Below are 26164 nucleotides of genomic sequence, written 5' to 3'. Positions count from 1 at the left end.
CCTTATAGTCAGCATATGATTTATGGCATCATGTTTATTATAAGATATTATCATGGTAAAATAAATCGATGTCTATTTACATGGTTACTATTCTTTGACAATGTTGTATCTGTCTTCTTTAGATGATGAACTGTGATCTTCTTCAGCGGAGATGTTTTAGATAGTAACGTTTGACCAAACTCATTATAACCAAGAAGAAAATAAATGTAAGTATTATATTTTTATATGTCTCATATTTAAACCAACTTGTTTGTTGATACAAGTCTCAATTACAAATCTTGTATAACATTTATCTTGTAAATAATACACAAATGTTCTATGAGTCACTTATTATGTGTTCCTTAGATACATGTACGTTTTTATAGAGTTCAAGAAGATAAAGATGATGTAAATTAATAAAAGTTCATATATCCCATTAAAAGTATTGCGTCTTTGAAATCTAAAATGAATACTAGTACCTTCCATTTGTTTTCAATCAATCAATTTTTGTTTTTCAACTAATAGAGATAATGAGTATTTTACAGCTTATATAATAGACATTAAGTCTTAGATACATGTTTTCTTTTATTAGTTGTTATTGGCTTTGAACTAGCTTTCAGTAACTGCGAGTACTGTCAGATCTGTACTTTGTGTCTTGTATTTTTGTAAATTGTTTTATGCTTTGTATCGATCTTATGTTGTGCTGTCACACTGTCCCATGTAAGGGGGTGGTTGATCACCCACTAATATGTTTAACTCCGCCACATTCTGTATGTGCTTGTCTCAAGTCAGGATCCTGTAATTCAGTGGTTGTCATTTGTGTTTGGTTAGTTTCGCACATAAATCAGGACGATAGTTTACATTTATAATTTCAGGGCCTTTTTATACCTTGCTATTCGGTATGGGTTTTGCTCAATGTTGAAGGCCGTACGGTGACCTATAGTTAATTACTTTTACGTCATTTGGTCTCTGGTGGACATTTTCTCATTGGCAATCATACCCCATTTTCTTAATTTTTTTGATTATACCTGTAACAAATAGCCAATGCATCAATTATATAATAATAGAAATACTACTATAGGATATACATGATGGGAAAATATAGGTTAAACATATCTATTTTGCTAGAATGGAAAATTGATTGGACCATGGAAGTATTATATATAGTATTTATTTTAATTCCATGAATGGACGAAGTTATGGCAACATTATAGGGACGTCCTCGCCATGTACAAATATAAACACAAAACATTTGATAATGACGTAATCGATGTAGGGATGTATATTCTACAAAAACAAAATCGAAATACAAAAAAAAACGTATAGAATGCTATGAAATTATATTAGAAAAATCGCGAGTGTGCAAAAATTCTAGTACTTGTTGTACGTTCTGTATGTTTATGTTCTACTAATAAATGAGTGTACAGAATAAAATAATTCTCGATATTTGGCTTAAATGTATGGTCTTCGTCTTATGATATATAGGGGGTAACAATTATGTATTATGTTTTTTCGATATTAAACACAAATCTACCTGCATTATCGTTTCTTCAAATTGGGAAATTATAACAATTGTAAGTTTCAAGCATGATGGTTTTTGCCAATTATACTTAAAGATATATTAAATTTATTATCATAAGGTTCAAACCTTTCTTAGTAGGAATAATCGATATTTAGCTTACAAGATAAATATCATATCCCCAAAAAGTTATTCCTGAAATTTAACTATATATTTTGGTATCAACTCTTAACCTCTCCTAATATCTGGCCGCCAAGGTAGTGTTGTAGTAGCGTGCTCGCCTTGAGTGCGACATGTCTTTGGTTCTCATCCAACCGGCTCCACCCAAAGACTTGAATATATATTTTTACAGCCCTGTTTTGTGATAGTTTAAAGTCATGAAAACCTGATTCTCACTGCCAAATGATTAAGTACCACTTGGTTGACACCACTGCTGGTAGACTGGTGTTTCTCTTTGTATCAACTGCATTTGAGTCTATTCCGCTCTTGCATTACCCGGATTAATATATATATTTTGATAAATTTGTCAGTTGACAGATTTTTGTGTTACTTTGACTAAAAAACGATCCTCCTTCTACAGTTAAATTCGGTCTAAGGGATTTCGGTTATTCGTTTTAAATCATTTAGATTACATAAGTTTCGTTTATTTATGGGTTAAGTTAATGCAGAAAAGTGCATCAAACGTTGCACAGTCGTAAAACATAAAGATGACGTTTAAAATACATTTAAAAATATGCATTCATCAGATACATTATTCGTCTACAAATTCTATGTTACCCAAATGTCACAAATACAGGTTATTCTCACGAAAAGATTAGTTTATTGGTACCCTAGAAATAAGGTCATGGCTTCTATTTAAGAGCCTATCGGTTATCTAAATCTTTGCAGCAGACAGTTCTATAATAAGGTTTATTGTTATTTTTTACAATTAAGCAATCTGTCAATATACTAAAGACATTTCTATCTGATAATTTGCTTTCCGTCGAATAGTCTATGGAGAAATCCACTTTCTTTCAAAATGTTGCACTTGGGAACGTGTTTATTGTAAAACAAAGCATTTTCAATATAGAAACGTAATTGGATTTCACCACAAGTTCTTACCAATGCCTGTCGGGAACGTTTTATATATATTTAGTATTTGAAGATACACTGAAGAGTCAACAGATAATAAGGAAAACTATCTTGCATTTTAAGCAATACTTTTAAAACATATAAAACACACTTTTGACCTTCATCAAATCTGTAGACACACAAAAATGACAAGCGTAAACATGGTAACTCGGTATTTATTTGTGAGAGAAATGTTTAGATAATGTTATAGAAAAACTGTATTGTTAACAGTGAACACATCAATATATCAGCTTATTTCTGATAGTAGAAAACGTATATGCACTTTTATTCTAACATCAAATTGCATTTGACATATTCAGATAATGTTGAAATTAAATTTGATCTTAACCATAAAATGCACTGAAAGGAGATTATTAAAGACAAATTTGTATTAGACAATTTGGCGCCATAAAGCATTTTATCTATCACAATCAATACAAATGAATGACAAATCTTCAACTCAAATTCTTAAAATGTTTTTAATTTTTCGTTTTCGTTCTATTTTTAAGAGTAAATTGCTGTCTTTAACAATGTGTGTTGTTTCTCATTTCAATTGATGATTCAAAGTGTCGATAATCAGTCCTACTAAACGTGCTAAAGATGACAAAGTGGAAACATAAAAAAAGTCTGATTTACATGTTAAGATAACAGGTGATATCTAGAACCTACAGGAAAAGTGAAAAAGGAATTTTTTATTGCATAAATAATGCTAAAAAGGATAACAGAAATCTCCAAAACATGGAAAAGTACAGCAGACCACACCAACCACAAACATACGACTCCTACGGAACAAACTGACGTCCAAACAAAGACAAAATATCAACATAACACATGACTTGGTAAAGGCACACAATGTGTTGGGGTTCAACTAGTGCACACCTCTCCCCTTTTATTAGCTCACCTGACCTGAAAGGTCAAGTGAGCTTTTCTCATCACTTTGCGTCCGTCGTCCGTCGTCCTGCGTCCGTCGTCCGTCGTCCTGCGTCCGTCGTCCGTCGTCCGTCGTCCGTCGTCCGTAAACTTTTACAAAAATCTTCTCCTCTGAAACTACTGGGCCAAATTTAACCAAACTTGGCCACAATCATCATTGGGGTATCTAGTTTTAAAAATGTGTGGCGTGACCCGGTCAACCAACCAAGATGGCTGCCACGGCTAAAAATAGAACATAGGGGTAAAATGCAGTTTTTAGCTTATAACTCAAAAACCAAAGCAAAATGAGCAAATCTGACATAGGGTAAAATTGTTCATCAGGTCAAGATCTATCTGCCCTGAAATTTTCAGATGAATCGGACAACCCGTTATTGGGTTGCTGCCCCTGAATTGGTAATTTTAATGAAATTTTGCTGTTTTTGGTTATTATCTTGAATATTATTATAGATAGAGATAAACTGTAAACAGCAATAATGTTCAGCAAAGTAAGATTTACAAATAAGTCAATATAACCGAAATGGTCAGTTGACCCCTTTAGGAGTAATTGCCCTTTATAGTCAATTTTTAACCATTTTTCGTAAATCTTAGTTATCTTTTACAAAAATCTTCTCCTCTGAAACAGCTGGGCCAAACTAAACCAAACTTGGCCACAATCATCATTGGGGTATCTAGTTTAAAAAATATGTGGCGTGACCCGGCCAACCAACCAAGATGGCGGCCACAGCTAAAAATAAAACATAGGGGTAAAATGCAGTTTTTGGCTTATAACTCAAAAACCAAAGCATTTAGAGCAAATCTGACATGAAGTAAAATTGTTTATTAGGTCAAGATCTATCTGCCCTGAAATTTTCAGATGAATCGAACAACCTGTTGTTGGGTTGCTGCCCCTGAATTGGTAATTTTAAGGAAATTTTGCTGTTTTTGGTTATTATCTTGAATATTATTATAGATAGAGATAAACTGTAAACAGCAATAATGTTCAGCAAAGTAAGATTAACAAATAAGTCAACATGACTGAAATGGTCAGTTGACCCCTTTAGGAGTTATTGCCCTTTATAGTCAATTTTTAACAATTTTTCGTAAATCTTAGTAATCTTTTACAAAAATCTTCTCCTCTGAAACTATGTGGCCAAATTAAACCAAACTTGGCCACAATCATCATTTGGTTATCTTGTTTTAAAAATGTGTGGCGTGACCTGGTCAACCAACCAAGATGGCCGCCACGGCTAAAAATAGAACATAGGGGTAAAATTCAGTTTTTGGCTTTTAACTCAAAAACCAAAGCATTTAAAGCAAATCTGACATGAAGTAAAATTGTTTATCAGGTCAAGATCTATCTGCCCTGAAATTTTCAGATGAATCGGACAACCCGTTGTTGGGTTGCTGCCCCTGAATTGGTAATTTTAAGGTAATTTTGCTGTTTTTAGCTCACCTGGCCCGAAGGGCCAAGTGAGCTTTTCTCATCACTTGGCGTCCGTCGTCCGTCGTCCGTCGTTGTCGTTGTCGTAGTCGGCGTCGTCTCCGTCGTCGTTAGCTTTTTACAAAAATCTTCTCCTCTGAAACCACTTGGCCAAATTTAACCAAACTTGGCCACAATCATTGTTAGGGTATCTAGTTTAAAAAATGTGTCCGATGACCCCACCAACCAACCAAGATGGCCGCCATGGCTAAAAATAGAACATAGGGGTAAAATGTAGATTTTGGCTTATATCTCTGAAACCAAAGCATTTAGAGTAAATCTGACATAGGGTAAAACTGATTATCAGGTCAAGATCTATATGCTCTGAAATTTTCAGACAAATCTGACAACCAGTTGTTGGGTTGCTGCCCCTGAATTGGTAATTTTAAGGAAATTTTGCAGTTTTTGGTTATTATCTTGAATATTATTATAGATAGAGATAAACTGTAAACAGCAATAATGTTCAGCAAAGTAAGATCTACAAATAAGTTGTCATGACCAAAATTGTCAGTCGACCCCTTTAGGAGTTATTGCCCTTAATAGTCAATTTTTAACAATTTTTTGTAAATTTTTGTAAATTTTTACAAAAATCTTCTTCTCTGAAACTACTGAGACAAATATAACCATACTTGGCCATAATCATTATTAGGGTATCTACTTTGAAAAATTTGTCCGATGACCCCGCCTTCTAACCATCATGGCCGACTTGGTTAAAAATAGAACATTGGGGTAAAATGCAGTTTTTATACGACCGCAAAAAAATTTTGAGGTCGTATATTGGTATGACGTTGGCGTCGTCGTCGTCGTCGTCGTCGTCGTCGTTGTCGTCCGGCGTCGTCGTCCGAATACACAATGGTTTTCGCACTCTAACTTTAGTTTAAGTGAATGGATCTCTATGAAATTTTACCATAAGGTTCAATACCACAATAGGAAGGTGGGGATTGATTTTAGGGGTTATGGTACCAAAAGTTAAGGAATTAGGGGCCAAAAAGGGGCCGAAAATAAGCATTTTTGTAACTTCCAGACATAACTTGTGTGTTAGCATATGGATCTCTTTGACATTGTACCACAAGATTCCATATCACAAAGGGTCAATGCTGGGATTGATTTTGGGGTTAATTGCCTCAAAATTTTAGGAATAAGGGGCCAAAAGGGGGCAAAAAACAAGCATTTTTCTAGTTTCATGACAATAACTTGTGTGTAAGTGTATGGATCTTTCTGAAATTTTACTACAAGGTTCCATTTTACAAAGGGAAAGCTGGAATTGAGTGTTGTGGTAATTGCCCAAAACGTTTAGCTGATGAAGGTTTTTTGTTTACCTTTAGCCTTGACTATGAAGTCATTTTCTATTTTTATAGCCTTATGATGTAGTTGAATTATTTAATACTTTTATGATGTGTTTAAATGGGGTTTTATCATGTTTATGGTTGCAAATTTATTGTTTTAGTATAATAAACTCCATTTAAAATTTGCCAATAAAAAAAATTTTTGTTTATTTTTAGCTATGATTATGATGTCATTTTCTATTTTACTTTTATGGTTGCAAAGAAATTTTTATTTTTAGATATTACTGTTAAATGATGCTGATTAAGGTTTTTGCTATGTTTAGCCATGACTATGATGTCATTTTCTATTTTAATATCTGTTATGATGTATTTAAATGGGCTTTTATGGTTACAAAGGAATTTTATTTTTAGATATTACTATAAAATGTTGCTGATGCTGATTAAGGATTTTGTTTATTTTTAGCCATGACTATGATGTCATCTTCTATTTTAATACCTTTATGATGTAATTTCCATTTTTAGATATTACTGTTAAATGATGCTGATTAAGGGTTTTTTGCTATGTTTAGCCATGACTATGATGTCATTTTCTATTTTAATATCTTTATGATGTATTTAAATGGGCTTTTATGGTTACAAAGGAATTTTATTTTTAGATATTACTTTAAATGTTGCTGATTAAGGATTTTTGTTTATTTTTAGCCATGACTATGATGTCACTTTCTATTTTAATACCTTTATGATGTATTTAAATGGGCTCCCATGTATTTAGATTTTTGATTATTTATACATGTTACCAAATTGGTCCACATTGAACAAAAACGGTCCAAATTTCAACTTTATTACATTACATCAAACATTGAATTCTACATATTCTTTGATATATTGAAATTAACAAACAATTTAGTTTATGGATATTCCACCATAATAGGTAAATTAAATTTTTTCCAGTTCTTACACCACATTCATCCTGTGTCAGAAACCTATGCTGTGTCAAATATTTAATGACAATCCAAAGTCATAGCTGTATCAAGCTTGAATTTTGTGTCCATACTTGCCCCAACTGTTCAGGGTTCGACCTCTGCGGTCGTATCAAGCTGCGCCCCAGCGAAGCATTTTATTGGTTTATATCTCTGAAACTAAAGCATTTAGAGCAAATCTGACTGGTGGCAAAAAAGTTCATCAGATTTAGATTTATCTGCCCTGAAATTTTCAGACGAATCCGACAACCCGTTGTTGGGTTGCTGCCCCTGAGTTAGTAATTTTACAAAAATTTTGCAGTTTTTTGTTATTATCTTAGATATCATTATAATATCTAATATCTAATACTATTAATTATGATTTTAACCTTATTTTACATGATTTCCAAAGCATCAGTAAATACAGGTGAGCGACACAGGCTCTTGAGAGCCTCTAGTTTTCTATCTACTCTTATAAGACGTTACAGTATTACTTACCAGAAAAACAACCGACACAATCAAGCTAAAAACATCACGGATGACCACTTCTCGGAACTTTTTGTTTCGAGCATCAGTGATGAGTCTTTTGCAGACGAAACACGCGTATCATCGATGATTTTTTTAAAGAAGAAAATAAAAACGGCATATAATTTGGAAGCCATATTTTGAGATACGAACTTTACAACTAAACTTTTACTTATTGTCGTATCTATTATGTATATAGTGAAGCATTATATCTGACACAAACTCATCTACGTACCGTTAACCACTCGTTTTAGCGCAATGCAAAACTTATAACATAAATATGATTTCAATGCAAATGTATCTTATACTTGAACATAGTATCTTTCTTTTCTCTGACATTTCCAGTCTTCTTTTAACATTTCATGTACCAAAACCTGTACTTTTTTATAAATCATAAAGTAGCTAGATAGTTTCTTGACCTAAGAAATTTGTTTTTTGAAGCTTGAACTGTCATTCTGTTATAAACTAAACCAAATTGAATTACAAACAAATCACAAATAGTTCCAATATAAAAATGATAACATGGAGTCATTTCCATTTGATCTAAGAACTCAAATGTGAGTGGAGTTTCACGTTGTCATAACTGTCAATACGAAAGTTGACAACATTTAAGGTAAATTATAATGCTTAAAATGCAACAGCCATGTGTTTAAGTGTTTGTATTCATACCAAACAGTATGTGACAGAAAAAAAGTCGACATTTTTATTTCTTTAAAGTTTTGCCATACAGTTGTTTGAAAACGGTCAACTACCCAACGCAAGTCAAAACTTTAATAACAAAAATGACTGTGAGAGCAAAACCCATATTTTGAAATTGAACAAAATCTAAGATGTTTTCATGAAAACGGGTAGAAAAGACATGACTTCACAACTGCATTTATCGTGACGTCATGTATCGTTATTGTTTTGTATATTACCTCAATTCTGAAATAGATAAAGCACTTTGATATTACTGTCACAAAACCAAAACTTCAATCACTTGCTTTGAGATATCTTTGAGTTTTTATAATTTGTTTGAAGTACAGAAAAAAAACTAATGTTTTTAAAACCTTAATTATTGTGACACAGGAAGTTAGGATACCGTTAATGAATACACAGGAAGTTAGAATACAGTTCGCGTTAATTACGAAACAAATAGCTCTGTTAATAAAACATGAAATGTGGAAACTTCTATAGCTTTTCGTTGATGATATCACATTAACCTATCGATAACCTCAATATTAAGATGCTAATGACAGCTGCATCATATGCCAATAATGACTGGATAAATACGTTTTTGTTTATCTAAGACCTTACTATCTGACAAAACAAATCACATGATTATCACAGGGCGGTACACTGTGTGCATAATGAGACGGTTATCTACCTATTGTATTAAATGTTAAATTATTATCGTCCTCATGAAATATTTGCCATTGGGCTTTAAGCTAACAACAACCAATCCATATATTTACAATTTTTATTCAGCTGAACATGTAAAATTGATTAAATATAGCAAACTTATTTTACACGTTTGTATAAAATTTGCGTCGAAGGACACCCTTAGCCAAAATATTTTTTATTACCCGGAAGTCAGTACATACTTTTACTTCAAGTACAATATGTTCTGTTAAGGAAAAACAATACTAAAAAAAATCATTGTTTTCTAATCGCGGGCGGAAGGACTTTTTGGGGACTTTGGGATTAGACCTTTACTTTTGCGGGTATTCGGGAATTACACTTGTCGGGATTCAGGAATTGATGATTAATGTTTCGACATCCTAGAACATTTGCTTCACTATTATAAGAACCCGGGATTCAGCATTTATTTTTCCGGGACTTCGGGGTGACACCCCTCTTTTCCCCTCTCTGTGTTGATTCATTTAAAGCACTTATCATGTGTTGAGCGTATATTATTGCACAGACAAAAATGTGATGCTGTAAAATTTATCAAATTGGATAACAGAAAATTGAATATCTCTGGTGTTCTATCAATTCAGTTGAAATCTTTATCCACGGCTTTTGTATCACTCCTGCCTTCAACGATTGTTAACTGAACATTTTCTTTTGAATTCTATTTACTACGATTAAAATTGAGAATGGAAATGGGGAATGTGTCAGAGAGACAACAACCCGACCAAAGAGCAGAAAACAGCCGAAGGCTACCAATGGATGGGTCTTCAACACAGAGAGAAAATCCCACTGTAGACTACGATTGTATAGTTGTGATATCATCGCATGCCGGACTACCTCTTCTCACATGTCTATCAACTTTCATGGATACACTATGAGTCTAAACAATTTGATTCAAATACTAGTAATACTTTGTATAAAGTCTGCAAACATACTTTTGATGGGTTTTTAATTAGGTGCATGGTGACAGTTCTTGGAATATTTACTAAGGGACACCAGTTTATTGTTGAAAAATTGACTTTAAGAATGTGTCTCGTCAATGAAGTGATTGAAAAGTATGATTTATTCTTAACATGAAATACAATTTCAATAACTATTGTTAAAAACTGCAGATATGAATATTTTGGCTGATTTCTTAAATGAAGGTGACCACGAATTATTTTGAGATTATCTAACGATTTTTAACTCATTTTATATGACGGACGGACGCACGGAAACATGGAGGGACGTAAACCAGTGTATCACCTCCTTCGGAACAAGGGTAATATTTATTTATAAATTTTCACTAAATAATTTGGAAAACTTCATGGCCTTTTTCGTTGAAAACTTGAGTTTCGAAAATTGATTGACCCGAATAATGGTCGTAATATTCCGCTGCTCTACGATGGCTGCATCCCCGCGATTGCGATCGATAGTCGACCAATGGCAGGACTGAATTATTCGGGTTGATAATTAATATGAATAAAAGTATCTATTGAGTATTATCATCGACATGGAGTATAAGAAAACAATCACACTATTTCTAACGTTTATTATACTTCATCCCGTAACCTAACTCAACAACGAGCTATAAAATTTCACTCGATCGATATTCATATTTAGAGCTCATGAAGGAACTGCATAATGTTTCTAAAAGCGTTAGATGTTGACCTTGTCTTAATAAATTTGCCCATATGGTGCACTGACAGCAATATTAGTATGGCCTCGCCACAAAAAGGTCGGGGCCATATAGTTTTTACCCTTATCCGTCATTCCATAATTCCGCAACGAACAGTTATGTGGATTTTTTCTTAAGGCCTTCACATATTGAGCTGATTTTTAGTATGTGAGTCTACTATGATGAGTTACAGATCAAGTTTACGTTTGGTTCCGCTCTACTGATTTTTACCGAAATTACGGACTTTGAAAATTTTATGAAAATAACAGTTATACGGACTTTTTTTCTAATCGCTTTAACATATTGAGCTGATTTTTATTTAGAATGTGAGTCAACTACGATTTGTTACAGATCAAGTTTATTTTAGGATGTGAATCTACTATGATGAGTTACAGATCGAGTTTACGTTTGGTTCCGCTGCACTGATTTTTGCCGAAATTACGGACTTTGAAAATTTTGGGAAAATAACAGTTATACGGACTTTTTTTCTAAACACCTTCACATTTTGAGCTGATTTTGAATATGTGAGCCTACTTTGATGAGTTACAGATCTAGTTTATGTTTGGTTCCGTTCCGCTGATTTTTTGTCGAAATAACGGGCTTTGGACTTGGAAAATTTGAGAGCGGGGCCATTCGTTTCGTTCAGAAATCTAGCTTTATCCATGCTTTTGTCTTGGTTGTACGGGCGGTACCGGAACGGATAAGAATATGCAACGACAGACAGTGAGTCATGATTGATACTCAAATCTTTACTTAGATTAATACTAAGAAAATGTTTACCATAAGAGAAATAGGTTCAATAACTTGATATAAACTCTCGTTATTTAATCTAAATGATTATAATAAACTCGCCGAAGACTCTTTGTTATTATATTGAAATTAAATATATAGATCGAAATGATATCAAGCGAGTAAATGGAAACATGTGCAAGGGAAATGACGATTCGTATCGCAAGTTAATGGGGACATGTACAATGAAAATGACGATTTATATCGCAAGTTAATGGAGACATGTACAAGGGAAAGGACGATTTGTATCGCAAGTTAATGGGGACATGTACAAGGTAAAGGACGATTTGTATCGCAAGTTAATGAGGACATGTACAAGGTAAAGGACGATTTGTATCGCAAGTTAATGGGGACATGTACAAGGGAAAGGACGATTTGTATCGCAAGTTAATGGAGACATGTGCAAGGGAAATGACGATTTGTATCGCAAGTTAATGGGGACATGTACAAGGGAAAGGACGATTTGTATCGCAAGTTAATGGGGACATGTACAAGGGGAAGAACGATTTGTATCGCAAGTTAATGGGGACATGTACAAGGGAAAGGACGATTTGTATCGCAAGTTAATGGGGACATGTACAAGGTAAAGGACGATTTGTATCGCAAGTTAATGGGGACATGTACAAGGTAAAGGACGATTTGTATCGCAAGTTAATGGGGACATGTACAAGGGAAAGGACGATTTGTATCGCAAGTTAATGGAGACATGTGCAAGGGAAATGACGATTTGTATCGCAAGTTAATGGGGACATGTACAAGGGAAAGGACGATTTGTATCGCAAGTTAATGGAGACATGTGCAAGGGAAATGACGATTTGTATCGCAAGTTAATGGGGACATGTACAAGGTAAAGGACGATTTGTATCGCAAGTTTATGGAGACATGTACAAGGGAAAGGACGATTTGTATCGCAAGTTAATGGAGACATGTGCAAGGTAAATGACGATTTGTATCGCAAGTTATTGGGGACATGTTCAAGGGATAGGACGATTTGTATCGCAAGTTAATGACGATTTGTATCGCAAGTTGATGGGGACATGTGCAAGAGAAATGACGATTTGTATCGCAAGTTAATGGGGACATGTACCAGGGAAAGGACGATTTGTATCGCAAATTAATGGGGACATATACAAGGGAAAGGACGATTTGTATCGCAAGTTAATGGGGACATGTACAAGGGAAAGGACGATTTGTATCGCAAGTTAATGGGGACATGTACAAGGGAAAGGACGATTTGTATCGCAAGTTAATGGGGACATGTACAAGGGAAAGAACGATTTGTATCGCAAGTTAATGGGGACATGTGCAAGGGAAATGACGATTTGTATCGCAAGTTAATGGGGACATGAACAAGGGAAAGAACGATTTGTATCGCAAGTTAATGGGGACATGTACAAGGTAAAGGACGATTTGTATCGCATGTTAATGGAGACATGTGCAAGGGAAATGACGATTTGTATCGCAAGTTAATGGGGACATGTTCAAGGGATAGGACGATTTGTATCGCAAGTTAATGACGATTTGTATCGCAAGTTGATGGGGACATGTGCAAGGGAAATGACGATTTGTATCGCAAGTTAATGGGGACATGTACCAGGGAAAGGACGATTTGTATCGCAAGTTAATGGGGACATATACAAGGGAAAGGACGATTTGTATCGCAAGTTAATGGGGACATGTACAAGGGAAAGGACGATTTGTATCGCAAGTTAATGGGGACATGTACAAGGGAAAGGACGATTTGTATCGTAAGTTAATGACGATTTGTATCGCAAGTTAATGGGGACATGTACAAGGGAAAGGACGATTTGTATCGCAAGTTAATGGGGACATGTGCAAGGGAAATGACGATTTGTATCGCAAGTTAATGGGGACATGTGCAAGGGAAATGACGATTTGTATCGCAAGTTAATGGAGACATGTACAAGGGAAATGACGATTTGTATCGCAAGTTAATGAGGACATGTACAAGGGAAAGGACGATTTGTATCGCAAGTTAATGGGGACATGTGCAAGGGAAATGACGATTTGTATCGCAAGTTAATGGGGACATGTGCAAGGGAAATAACGATTTGTATCGCAAGTTAATGGGGACATGTGCAAGGGAAAGGACGATTTGTATCGCAAGTTAATGGGGACATGTACAAGGGAAAGGACGATTTGTATCGCAAGTTAATGGGGACATGTGCAAGGGAAATGACGATTTGTATCGCAAGTTAATGGGGACATGTACAAGGGAAAGAACGATTTGTATCGCAAGTTAATGGGGACATGTGCAAGGGAAAGGACGATTTGTATCGCAAGTTAATGGGGACATGTGCAAGGGAAATGACGATTTGTATCGCATGTTAATGGGGACATGTGCAAGGGAAATGACGATTTGTATCGCAAGTTAATGGGGACATGTGCAAGGGAAATGACGATTTGTATCGCAAGTTAATGGGGACATGTACAAGGGAAAGAACGATTTGTATCGCGAGTTAATGGGGACATGTGCAAGGGAAATGACGATTTGTATCGCAAGTTAATGGGGACATGTACAAGGGAAATGACGATTTGTATCGCAAGTTAATGGGGACATGTACAAGGGAAATGACGATTTGTATCGCAAGTTAATGGGGACATGTTCAAGGGAAATGACGATTTGTATCGCAAGTTAATGGGGACATGTGCAAGGGAAAGGACGATTTGTATCGCAAGTTAATGGAGACATGTGCAAGGGAAATGACGATTTGTATCGCAAGTTAATGGAGATTTGCATAATAGCCAGATTTCTATTCCGTTATCACTAGACTGGTTAAATTTTTACTATTCATGAACATGTATTTTTTTTAATACTTGTATTTGTTTCATAATGCTTTTCGATGTGTTGAAATTGATCTTAAATTAAATGTTTTGACTTTTTAAAATATTTTGTTTTATCCTTTAATTTGTCATTTTATTTCACGCTTATGATTGCCTACCATTGTTTTTGAATATAGATAAGAGATCATCATATGCATGTGGCAAAAACTTTCTTATTTGTGGGTCTTAAATCCTCTTCAACTTGGTACTTTATTTGACGTTTTATTTTTTGTTCGAACGTAACTGATGAGCCTTTTGCAGACGAAATGCGCATCTGGCGTACACAGTTGTTGTAATCCGGGTACCTATGATCAATTTATTGACATTATTCTTAAACAAATATTTACATTTATTTCAAAATTCCAGCTGTCAGAAACATACCTACGTTCTTCAAAATAGTATACAAAAATATATCATTCTTATAATTCCATTCACAGCAGCACACACAATGGAAACTTTATGCCCCGAAAATAAAATGGTATATACTATCTTACCTTATAGTTCTAATCACAGCAACAAGGGTACACACAATGGAAACCTTATGCCATGAAAACAAAACAGTATATACTATTTTAACTTATAATTCTAATCACAGCAACAAGGGTACACACAATTGAAACCTTATGCCATGAAAATAAAATAGTATATACTATTTTAACTTTTAATTCTAATCACAGCAACAAGGGTACACAAGATGGAAACATTATGCCATGAAAATAAAATGGTATATACTATCTTACTTTTACATGTTGACATTTGGGACAAGACGCTTTCTACAATGGAATATATTTGTTTAATTTCCTCGTGGACGTTTCTTTAAATTTATATTTATAACTTTTACTGTCTCTGTCAGTTTTAATTTACGCATAAAGGAAACAAATAGGAGACAAACCGTCGTGACAGCATTATATATCATCTTGTTCGGAGAAACATTAGTCATTTCCTACAGTGTCAATTAGAAAATGTACCATTATATTACAATTAAAGCATTTGGGAAAACAAATATTGATTGCTTTAAAGTGCAATTTAACGAATTTTTAAAAGAAAATTTTGTTTCCCCACGTCCTTGCAGAAAAAGCATCATAATGGTTCAATTAAGAAAATTAATGAATGCAAACAGAGTTCTAATTTACGATGTTTGTCGTCTTGTATTTCAACGCTGAGCCATAATTCTTAATCTAAAACAATTCATTTTTTTAAAATTGATATTGCTTACTTTGATGAAGGGGTGTTTATACTGTTTCACAAATATAGAGTAATGTCTGTTCATTTGTGTTATTATGGAGTAGCTTTTCAATCTTTCTTTCTTTCGGTTTTGTATACGGTCTACTAAAGTCTGGTGTAAGTGACGTATAATTAACAATTAAACTTCTTTGTTTTTGTATGTATACAAAATAGTAAGTGTTGCTATGGTATCGCTGAAATAAGGAGGTACACACTGTATAAAGTTTTGAATGGTACACAGGAAAATTTCACTCACGTGAATTTCACGTGTATTAAGACCATATCGAGGGTGTTTATATTAAGGACATTTTTCAAATGAATCCCATCACGACCTCATACCCGTAAACAACGTTCAAAATCCTTCTGTTAAAATGTCTAGTAAAATGATTTTAAACCGAACTATCTTTTGTTCCTTTTGTTTTTGATAAATTCTTGTATTGACCTATACTAGAATTTATCAATATCTCTTCAATTACTTTCCAAGTAATTTAGTATTAGTTATTAAGCACGTCGTATGTTTTGTTGCTATATTGATATTACGGTTTTCGATTTTAGCACGTTTTTTTTTTTTCCAAACACTATTTGTTCAGTTAGATGCTATTTATAACTACTTTAGTTCGAACTTCACACGTGGCAGTTGCGTTTGACTCAAATCTTAATTGACTAGGATTGTCAGTATTCCTACCGAAGGTCAGTGGTTCTCTCCGGGAACTCCGGCTTCCTCCACTAATAAAACTCACCGCCACAAAATAGCACATTAGTGTTAAATGTGGCGTTAAACACCGATCAATCAATCAATCAATATAACTACTTTAAAGCATGTTTTACTGAACATCATCTATTAAGAAAAGCTGTAGCCTATCTACATTTTCACGTGAAAATGGCGCTTGTGAAATAGAGAATATGCTAACGGTAAACTTAAGCATTACATTTATTCAAGCTGCATACATCTCTAAAAAAAATTGGACAGAACTGTTCTACAAAATAATGGATATACCTAAAGTAATAGAGTGTGTTTGTATGTTTGACCGTGATGATGACGACTTTGTATGTAGAATTGTTCCTAGGTAGTAAAACTGCTTAGTGTGTGATACAGTAAATACGTTCGTATATCATTTTTATAATAAAGAAGACACATAATGCGATCTATATTTATATTGGGTATCAAAGTGATGACATAGAGACATTTTGTTATGTTTTCAGGCTGTAGACTATTCATTTGTTATATGTTGGTGTTTCTTAGGTGTTGTTTAGAAATTGCAAATATGTTTTATATAATGTTTTGAGATGTTATATTCGTTTTAAGTAAATGGAAAAATCTTCCAATATGGCGGAAATAAAGATAATCCATATATCCTGTTTACCGTGTATTTTATTATACGTCCGCTCCTAACAAAAATCAACGTAAAACTATATCTTTTAAAAAATAAAATGAAAACCAAAGTTATGGTCATAACATTAATAAACAGTTTTTATTACACATTTCTATTTATTGATTCTTCAAAATTAACGAAGTGCTCTTTTGCTAGTGTTGAAGAAAAACAAGATAATAAATCAGTTTAAATATGATAGGCCATTAGTTGCCTTCTATACCGTCAATTGTACAAGGCTAATAACACTTTCATTGACAACTCTTACTTGATGTGGCTCTTTTCTGGAGATTTATCCGTCCAGTGTTAGAAAAAATTGACAAGGTTAACTCGATATGTTTTATATTAAAAATAAAATGTAAAATGTTAGGAGCATATGAAAAAAATCTAATATACGATGCAATATGACTTCCTTTTACAATCCGGTCCGTACTTACTGCTGCTTCCCATCATGCATTGCGGTATATTTCCCATGTCGAGTATTTTTATAACTCCAGCTACCTTCCTTAATGCAGTATCATTTCTGCTATCATTAAATGATAAAACTATTGATTGAAATGAATTGATAAAACCTACATTATATCAATGAATTAAATGTTTTGAGCGTTTGTGAAAATTCTGTTAGTCTTGTCTGGTTCTTAGGCTTCTTGTAATTCATATGAGCCTCTGTCCGGTTCTTACGCTTCTTGTTATTTATATAAAGCCTCTGTCTGGTTCTTACGCTTCTTATAATTTATATTAGCCTCTGTCTGGTTCTTACGCTTCTTGTAATTTATATTAGCCTCTGTCTGTCTCTTGCGCTTCTTGTAATTTATATTAGCCTCTGTCTGTCTTTTACGCTTCTTGTTATTTATATTATATAGCCTCTGTCTGTCTCTTACGCTTCTTGTTATTTATATATATAAGCCTCTGTCTGGTTCTTACGCTTCTTGTAATTTATATTAGCCTCTGTCTGGTTCTTACGCTTCTTGTAATTTATATTAGCCCCTGTCTGTCTCTTACGCCTCTTGTTATTTATATTAGCCTCTGTCTGGTTCTTACGCTTCTTGATATTTATATAAGCCTCTGTCTAGTTCTTACGCTTCTTTTTATTTATATTAGCCACTGTCTGGTTCTTACGCTTCTTGTAATTTATATTAGCCTCTGTCTGGTTCTTACGCTTCTTGTAATTTATATTAGCCTCTGTCTAGTTCTTACGCTTCTTGTTATTTATATTAGCCTCTGTCTAGTTCTTACGCTTCTTGTTATTTATATAAGCCTCTGTCTAGTTCTTACGCTTCTTGTTATTTATATAAGCCTCTGGATGGTTCTTACGCTTCTTGTAATTTATATTAGCCTCTGTCTAGTTCTTACGCTTCTTGTTATTTATATTAGCCTCTGTCTAGTTCTTACGCTTCTTGTTATTTATATTAGCCTCTGTCTAGTTCTTACGCTTCTTGTAATTTATATTAGCCTCTGTCTGGTTCTTACGCTTCTTGTTATTTATATAAGCCTCTGGATGGTTCTTACGCTTCTTGTTATTTATATAAGCCTCTGTCTGGTTCTTACTTATATTAGCCTCTGTCTAGTTCTTACGCTTCTTGTTATTTATATAAGCCTCTGTCTGTCTCTTACGCTTCTTGTAATTTATATTAGCCTCTGTCTGTGTCTGACGCGTCTTGTTATTTATATTAGCCTCTACGTGTTTCTGTTTAGGATGTCTATTTGTTTTTAAGGAGTAGTCGAGTCGACCTTTACCTTTTCACAAGTAAACAGGTTTCGCATTGTCATGTTGTGGAAATAATTGTCTTTATTTAATATCAAAATGTTTATGATTTTAAACTGTGTAAAATTTTATAACATCTTTTTTATTTTCAGATACATTAAATAATGTGCCTGACGTTTTACAGTTTATTCAATCGATCCCTATGGTTATTACCTGTTGTAACTGTCAGCCTCGTTTTGATGACTTTCAGTACCACGTTAGTATCATTATATTACTATATATTATTTTCGTGACTTTGTGAATTCTCAAATATTGAGGGTTTTTTTTACAAGCTGAAAGTTGAAAAGCGACACAAATATAATTCCTTAATTACGTTTACACTTTAATAGATGGCATTTTAAACTGATAAGAACACAATAAAAATTCTTACAAACAAAATTCAATGTCAAGAAAAAATACTTCAAACCATTAGCATGGGAACAATATGTGATATAATTGTTTTATTCCTGACTTGGTAAAGACATGAATGTAAATAAGATCGACCGTGTATACCCAAGATGTCTATTATAATTAACAATGTATCTTAGAGTTAACGTTCCAAATTAAACTGTACAATACACATTCGTTACCCTATAAACCAATGGTCAAGAAAACACAATTTTTAGTTTGACCTTTATTAAGCTTTCAGTGGTATTTTAAAGCACAGTGTAAGAGGATCTAATTTAGTGTAAGAGGATCCTATCTGATTTTGAGAAAATTATTTTTTATAAAGTCATCTTATCAAATGTGCTAAAAGGCTGGTGTCTGTTACATGAAATATCAGTTTTAGATATAACTTAAGGTTCAATAAATGACTAGAGATTATAATGGCACATTACAGCAACAAAAAAATAAAACATGTGTTATGTATTATGGGCTGTTTTCTGCTCTTTTGTAGGGTTGTTGTCTCTTTGACACATTCCCCGTTTCCATTCTCAATTTTAATTTTATTATGTGAAATATGCATGGTCATATTGGTTGATTCAATGATGATTGGAATCTATTAAAATTGTAAACAAGTATACACAAATACCTTTTTTTCTGAGTAAATTCGCTTTTTATAGTTTTTAACAATATAGATAACTAATACCATTGCTTTTTTTCGAGTGTACAGACTGTGTGCTGGAAGAAATAGTATTTTTTCTCTCTCTTGTAATTAAAAGATATACGCATATGATACATGATACATAGCATTTTATTGAAGTTTTGAATGTTTTTTTTTCTCCAAATGGTAACTTGATTATATTACAGATGTATAAACATAATTATACACACTTGATGTTTATTTTGCAGATATGGTATAGCTGTCGGCCTCAATCATACACAAGCGGTATTTCCTTATGTAACGTAAGATATCTAGATGTATTCTTATTTTATCAATCTTACTGTATTAGTTAACAACTTCTTTCGAATTCTATCCTGGAACAACTGGTTTAACCCACGGTAATTGGTGAGGTGCGTTTGGCTTAATGTTTAGTTTTCTTTGTGGTATTTGTGGAGTGTTGTTAGTTTTATTTTTTTTCTATTTGTTCGTTTTGTTGTCTGTTTTTTTTTTTCGATTTATAGTTTTTGTTATTTATATGCAAAACTCCAATAATGAATCATCTGACAGCTGAACTGGAATAAAAGTAAATATTGACTTTCCCTGCATTTTTGCCATGTCAGATTTCTCCTATCTACTAACTGAAAATAAGTTATACACTTTATAAAATTGGTGCATCCGAGCACTTTTCTTGCTTTACCTTCATTAGAAACGCTCAAACATAAAAAAAAGCCAAAGATGTATGTTTAGTTTAATACTTGATGACCTATATGGACAAAAGGTACCTAAAAAGAAGTACCAAATCCATCTATGGTCAACTAAGGAAGGTTGAATCTTAGTTTCCTAATAATTTCTTAAGCTATCAGCGATGAATTTAAAAACAAAATGTATTTTAAAATCATAGCTATTCAGCAGTATTGAATGCTGAGCTGATGGTACTACCCTCGGGAACCAGCAGTATTAAATGCTGAGCTGATGGTACTACCCTCGGGGACCAGCAGTATTAAATACTGAGCTGATGGTACTACCCTCGGGGACTAGCAGTCCATCAGCAGTATTAAAAGTTGAGCTGATGGTACTACCCTCGGGGACTAGCAGTCCATCAGCAGTATTAAAAGTTGAGCTGATGGTACTACCCTCGGGGACTAGCAGTCCATCAGCAGCGGCATCGACCTAGAGATAGAAAAAAAATAACACTTATAAATTTAGTGGTTCCGAAGGGCTTTTTGGATTACATTCATCAGATTTACCTTCATTGGTAATGTTTTCAAGATAAGAAACAAATAATTGCATTTTGTCGCTTTGTTTTTAATTTAAGTATTTTAGTAAGTGAAGCTTTGTTGGTTCAACGACTGAAATATATTAATTCATATACAAAAATGTAAAGAAAGTTAACAGCTTGTTAATGAGGGTCAACTACCTCAATAAACAGTCAGCTGGCAGTTTCGACCATTTGACTTATCTGTATATATCTTTTCCCATTTGAATGGTTTTACATTAGTAATTTTTGGAGCCCTTTATAGCTTGCTGTTCGGTGTGAGCCAAGGCTCCGTGTTGAAGACCGTACATTGACTTATAATGGTTTACATTTATAAATTTTGACTTGGATGGAGAGTTGTCTAATTGGTACTCATACCACATCTTCTTATATCTATATATGATATATTTTATTGGTGATTACATTTGCTGCTAAATACTATAATTTTCAAGATAATGACAGAAACGTTGAAATAGGAAAAATGAGTCATTTATGGGCATTGGCTCGGTAAAATGAAAGAAAATACCCAGGTGTATTGCTTATTACTTATGCTGTTTATCTATGATCATAGTTTTCAAGATAATAGACAAAACGCAAAAAGCGTCTTCTTTTAATTTTTGTATTGATAACACAAATTGACATTCTGAATATTTTTACCCATCACAATTTCTCTTTTTGTTTTATAGTATACCGTTGTCCGTCTGTCCGTCCGTCCATCGTCAACATGTCGGACATTAACTCAAAAACGCATTAACCAATTTGCATAAAACTTTGGTGAATTGTTTATATCTATTGACGTGAGCTCCCTTTCGTTTTTTTATAAATTTGAGATTTTACGTTTCCGAGTTATGAGGTTTTATTCATTAAAAAAAGGGGGATTTTCCAGTTTTCGGACAATAACTCCAAAATGCTTTCACCAATTTTGGTAAATCGTTTATATCTGTTGACATGTGCTCCCTTTCCATTTTCATAAGTTTTAGATTTTACGTTTCTGAGTTATGGGGTTTTATTCATTAATAAAAGGGACAGTTTACAGTTTTCGGATAATAATCCATATGCTGAGCCTGACTCAGCTAGCTTAACCAGGTGACTGTATCGCAATCTCGGCAAATATATAAAGAACACAACTTGTTTCGAAAATTGTAATTATAATATTCCACCAGAAAGGTTTACAAGTAGTCAGTAGATTGTTTGTGGTAAACTGCAATAAAACAAAAAGAAATACTTACAATGTGTATGAAAGAACATATTAAAGTTCATATGCAAATATTTAAAACAATGAAATGAAAACGAAAGTAGAATTTACAGTTCCAATCTCGGTTATAAATAACTTACAGTTCGTATGCATTTATTAAATCACTTATCCAAATTAACGGACTTAAACAGATTAAATTATCACAGTTTATAAATGAATAAAACGTACTTGACAGTGATATGTCTCGATTTCCTCAGAAAATTAAATGTCGTCCATGTTACATGTGTTGAAATATTGAAGCAGACGGTGTCACAGAAATTAAAGGCAGTCAATACGTACGGTGATGTAAGAAATCGGTCCAGTGCGATTTGTTCCGGATGATTATGAAAACATATAGTAAACATTGAATGTGAAACAGAATAATCCAAAATGCGTTTAGCAGTTCTCATGAAACTTTGGTGAATTGTTTATATCTATTGATGTAAGCTCCCTTTCGAATTTTAGATTTTAGATTTTACGTTTCCGAGTTATGGTGTTTTATTCATTTAAAAAGTGGGGATTTTCCAGTTTTCGGACAATACCTCAAAAATGCTTTCAGCAGTTCTCATGAAACTTTGGTGAATTGTTTAAATCTATTGACAAAAGCTTTCTTTCGATTTTCATAAATTTTTTATATGACATTGAGAAGTGATTAAACTTTATTCTTTGAAAATGTGAAGGGCGTATCATGCGCTCATGGCGCAGCTGTGTATTTTTGTTTGTTTTAGTTGATAGACAAATACATGTCGGGTGGTTGGTGGGAAAAAAAAACAATATGAATTTATGGATTGGTTAACAGACACAAATCTAAACGTAGTAAACATTGCGTTTTATAATATATAAATAACACATAGCTGAGAGGGTGATAGAGCTGATTGTTACCCCGAGGAAACATTGTCAACTGAGGCGAAGCCAATGTTGACAATGTCTTTTCGAGGGGTAACAATCTGCTCTATCACCCTATCAGATATGTGTTATTTAATTTATTATACTGAATGTTCTGTTATTACTGTCGATTAAATTTCAAATTCAAAGTAATAAACTATGACGTCTTGTACATAACAACCATCCGTATTTAATAAAGCGCACACTTGATCAAGCGTCTCCATTAAGGGTAATAGAGTAAATTAACACCCTCGAATTAGCCAATCAAAATATGGCATTTTAACGTGAAGTATAATAGTATTCGTTGCTATAAACAAAATGATAGTGCTAGCACATTGCAAAACTGCTGCAATGGAAATTGACAAAATAATATAAACAGGCGTGAAGTTGTTGAGCTGAACCGGATTAATTTAATTAAGTTTAAGTATTATAATAAGGTTGAACATAATTATGATTAGAATTGTCAGAATTTGAGACAAAAAGCGATTCTTTGAAGGTTTAAATGTTCATGTATATTTACTAATTCTGAGCCTTAGAACAATATGACAGTTCTAATATTTTAGAGTCAAATGGGTAAAATAAAGGTATTTCTATTCTGTTTTTCAGCAAAACGGGTTCAGCTGTGCCTGAGAGAGGAATATTTACAATAGGTATAATCATAGCCGCCATCTTGTGTAAGTTTAAACAGGAGACAAGTACTTGGTTTGGTTTTTGGTATCGAAATTAATCATCATGTTCAGATAAAAAATCTATAATGGTTCTTTTTATACCTGTCCGTTAGATGAGTCAAATTAATTGAGTTCTAGGCACATTAGTGTTTGCTGTACATTAGAATTGTCTTATGTTGTCTTATAATTTATGTCTCGAAATACCTTTATTAATTCAAGAAAAGGAGAGGCGAAAGATACCAAAGGGACATTCAAACTCAAAGGTCGAAAATAAACTGACAACGCCATGACTAAAAAAGAAAAAGACAAACAACAGTACACAAAACACAACATAGAAAACTAAAGACAGAGCAACAAGAACCCCACCAAAAACTGTGGGTGATCTCAGGTGCTCCGGGAGTGTCAGCAGATCCTGCTCCACATGTGGCATCGTGTTGTAAGTACAAATCCGGTGATAAGTCATATTCGGTAGTCACATTCGGGGAAAAGGATGCGGGATTGTAGTTACTACAATTTGAACATATCCGTTGTCATCGGTGAAACGGATATTCCATAATAGTCAACCAACTCGTGATGGCGTCCGTACAATTTACGAAGGGGTGATTTTAACTTCACTACTGGGAACTCTTGGTTCCTTGTGAGCAGCAACCCTCTATCAAGAAAATCATGATAGGAAATACAAGCCCTGGAATATCGTATCAACTGGGATATATATACTCCGTTTGCAGGCGCTGCTGGAATATTGCTGCATAGTAATGGAAAGTTCACAATTGGGTAGCAGTTATCTAAAATAAAGAATTATTTATCATGCCTCAATTCTTTATCATTACTTACTCCCAATGCTCACCAAAGCCAAATGTTAAAGGATACAATACAAAGCAAATATAAAGCTGGTAGCAAATTCCGAGTGATAGATTTCCTATAAAGCCTTTGTTGATGGTTCTACCTGTCATATTTATCTCTCATGTTAATACGACATGAAAGAGATTAAGCAGCAGCTGTGTAATCAACTAACATGAATTTCCTTAAGTGGAAGTTTTTGTAGCCTTACTCTTCGTACATTTTAAGCTTTTTGAGATTATTTCTCATTCATCAACGTTTGAAATTACTTTGATTATATTTTATGTCATTTTTCAGTTTGCATGAATATAGAGATTAGATACGAGTATGTAAGGTTGAATTTTAGCCAGATGTCCTTGACCCCTGCAGAGAAAGCAAGATGGATGACGACTAATACCATGACATTGTATCTTAGTCACATTTCTGTCTTTGGACTCTTTATGTTAGCTAGTTTTCAGGTATTTATCTATTGATATATAACTATCATGGCTATTGTTGGAATGTTACGAATGGTATATTGTATATAATCCATCGTATTCAGTTATGTATAGAATACCATCAGCTATACTTAGGAAAGAACAAAATCGACCGTTAGCAGTATTATAATTATCACGTGACATCTATCATAAAATTTGAAAAATCTGACGTAAAAAGTCTTCTTCTGAGTGGACAAGCTGGAAAGTCAAACGTCTTTTCTGGTGCATTTATCCATCATTCCACTTTTCACGATTAACTTTTTTTCACCATTTTAAGTTTTGTGCAGAGATAATGCCCGTATGACTTAAATCCTTTTATTAGCTGTTAAAGATCAAGTTGAAGTTTTGTTCTGGTTTTTTTTCTTGGAGCCCCTTTGGATTATTTCGACAAAAGAAATGTATGTTCAATTTACTTATGACGGATACATGTAGACATTTGCCTATCTAGTTATGATGGATATATGTAGACATTCACCAATCTGCTAGGGTGTGAAGCTTAAGATTGAAGTTTTCTTGGTTTACCACGAGCAGCACGACGGTTCTGACTAGTGAATCAGAAATAAACCCCAATGTATTTTGTAGAATTTTATTCGTCTCTCTGATTATTTTCTTTTACCATGATGTTGTTTAATTTTCTTCGCATTCTGGTATTTTTACTGCCCACTGGCTAATTTTCATCTTTTTATGTAATGATGGTGACATTTTCGGATGTAAGCTGTACAAGGAAGGAGCTCGGATGGAGAAAGCAATTATCCATTGCTGAAGATCATATTTTTACCTCTAGATATCTTAGTTTTTGTGTCGTTTGATTGCTGTTTTGTTGACGTATACTCTATATTTACGATAAAAAAAAAATGGATTATTACCCGTACCGTTTTGTTCTTACACGAATATAAAACTTCCACCACAAACTTTGATTTTACTTCGTTTTGTTCTGGTAAAAGTTAGTAGTTCAGAGTTACAAATTATCTATT

At 33.7% G+C, this 26164-nt stretch overlaps 1 protein-coding gene and 1 long non-coding RNA gene across 2 annotated transcripts in view; one reads left to right on the top strand and one right to left on the bottom strand.

Moving 5' to 3' along the window:
• The window catches only part of LOC127705390 (DNA damage-regulated autophagy modulator protein 2-like), a 74740-nt gene that overhangs the window by 39328 nt on the left and 9248 nt on the right, over nucleotides 1-26164 (top strand). The window contains exons 2-6 of the mRNA XM_052209700.1: nucleotides 123-206; nucleotides 18901-19004; nucleotides 20081-20134; nucleotides 23813-23880; nucleotides 25012-25172. Coding sequence (XP_052065660.1) covers nucleotides 18913-19004; nucleotides 20081-20134; nucleotides 23813-23880; nucleotides 25012-25172 — 375 coding nt within the window. The 5' untranslated portion in view covers nucleotides 123-206; nucleotides 18901-18912. The remainder of the gene's footprint in view (nucleotides 1-122; nucleotides 207-18900; nucleotides 19005-20080; nucleotides 20135-23812; nucleotides 23881-25011; nucleotides 25173-26164) is intronic.
• On the bottom strand, nucleotides 22216-22698 carry LOC127705396 (uncharacterized). Its single transcript, XR_007983865.1, has 2 exons — nucleotides 22511-22698; nucleotides 22216-22288 (listed from the first exon to the last, which is right to left on the bottom strand). It is a non-coding gene; the product is annotated as an uncharacterized LOC127705396 (long non-coding RNA).

Source organism: Mytilus californianus, unplaced genomic scaffold, assembly GCF_021869535.1.
Source record: "Mytilus californianus isolate M0D057914Y unplaced genomic scaffold, xbMytCali1.0.p SCAF_6, whole genome shotgun sequence".
In the NCBI taxonomy this organism is placed as follows: Eukaryota; Metazoa; Mollusca; class Bivalvia; order Mytilida; family Mytilidae; genus Mytilus; species Mytilus californianus.
Note: the sequence above shows the minus strand (reverse complement) of the source record. Positions and strands in the feature narration are given on the sequence as shown.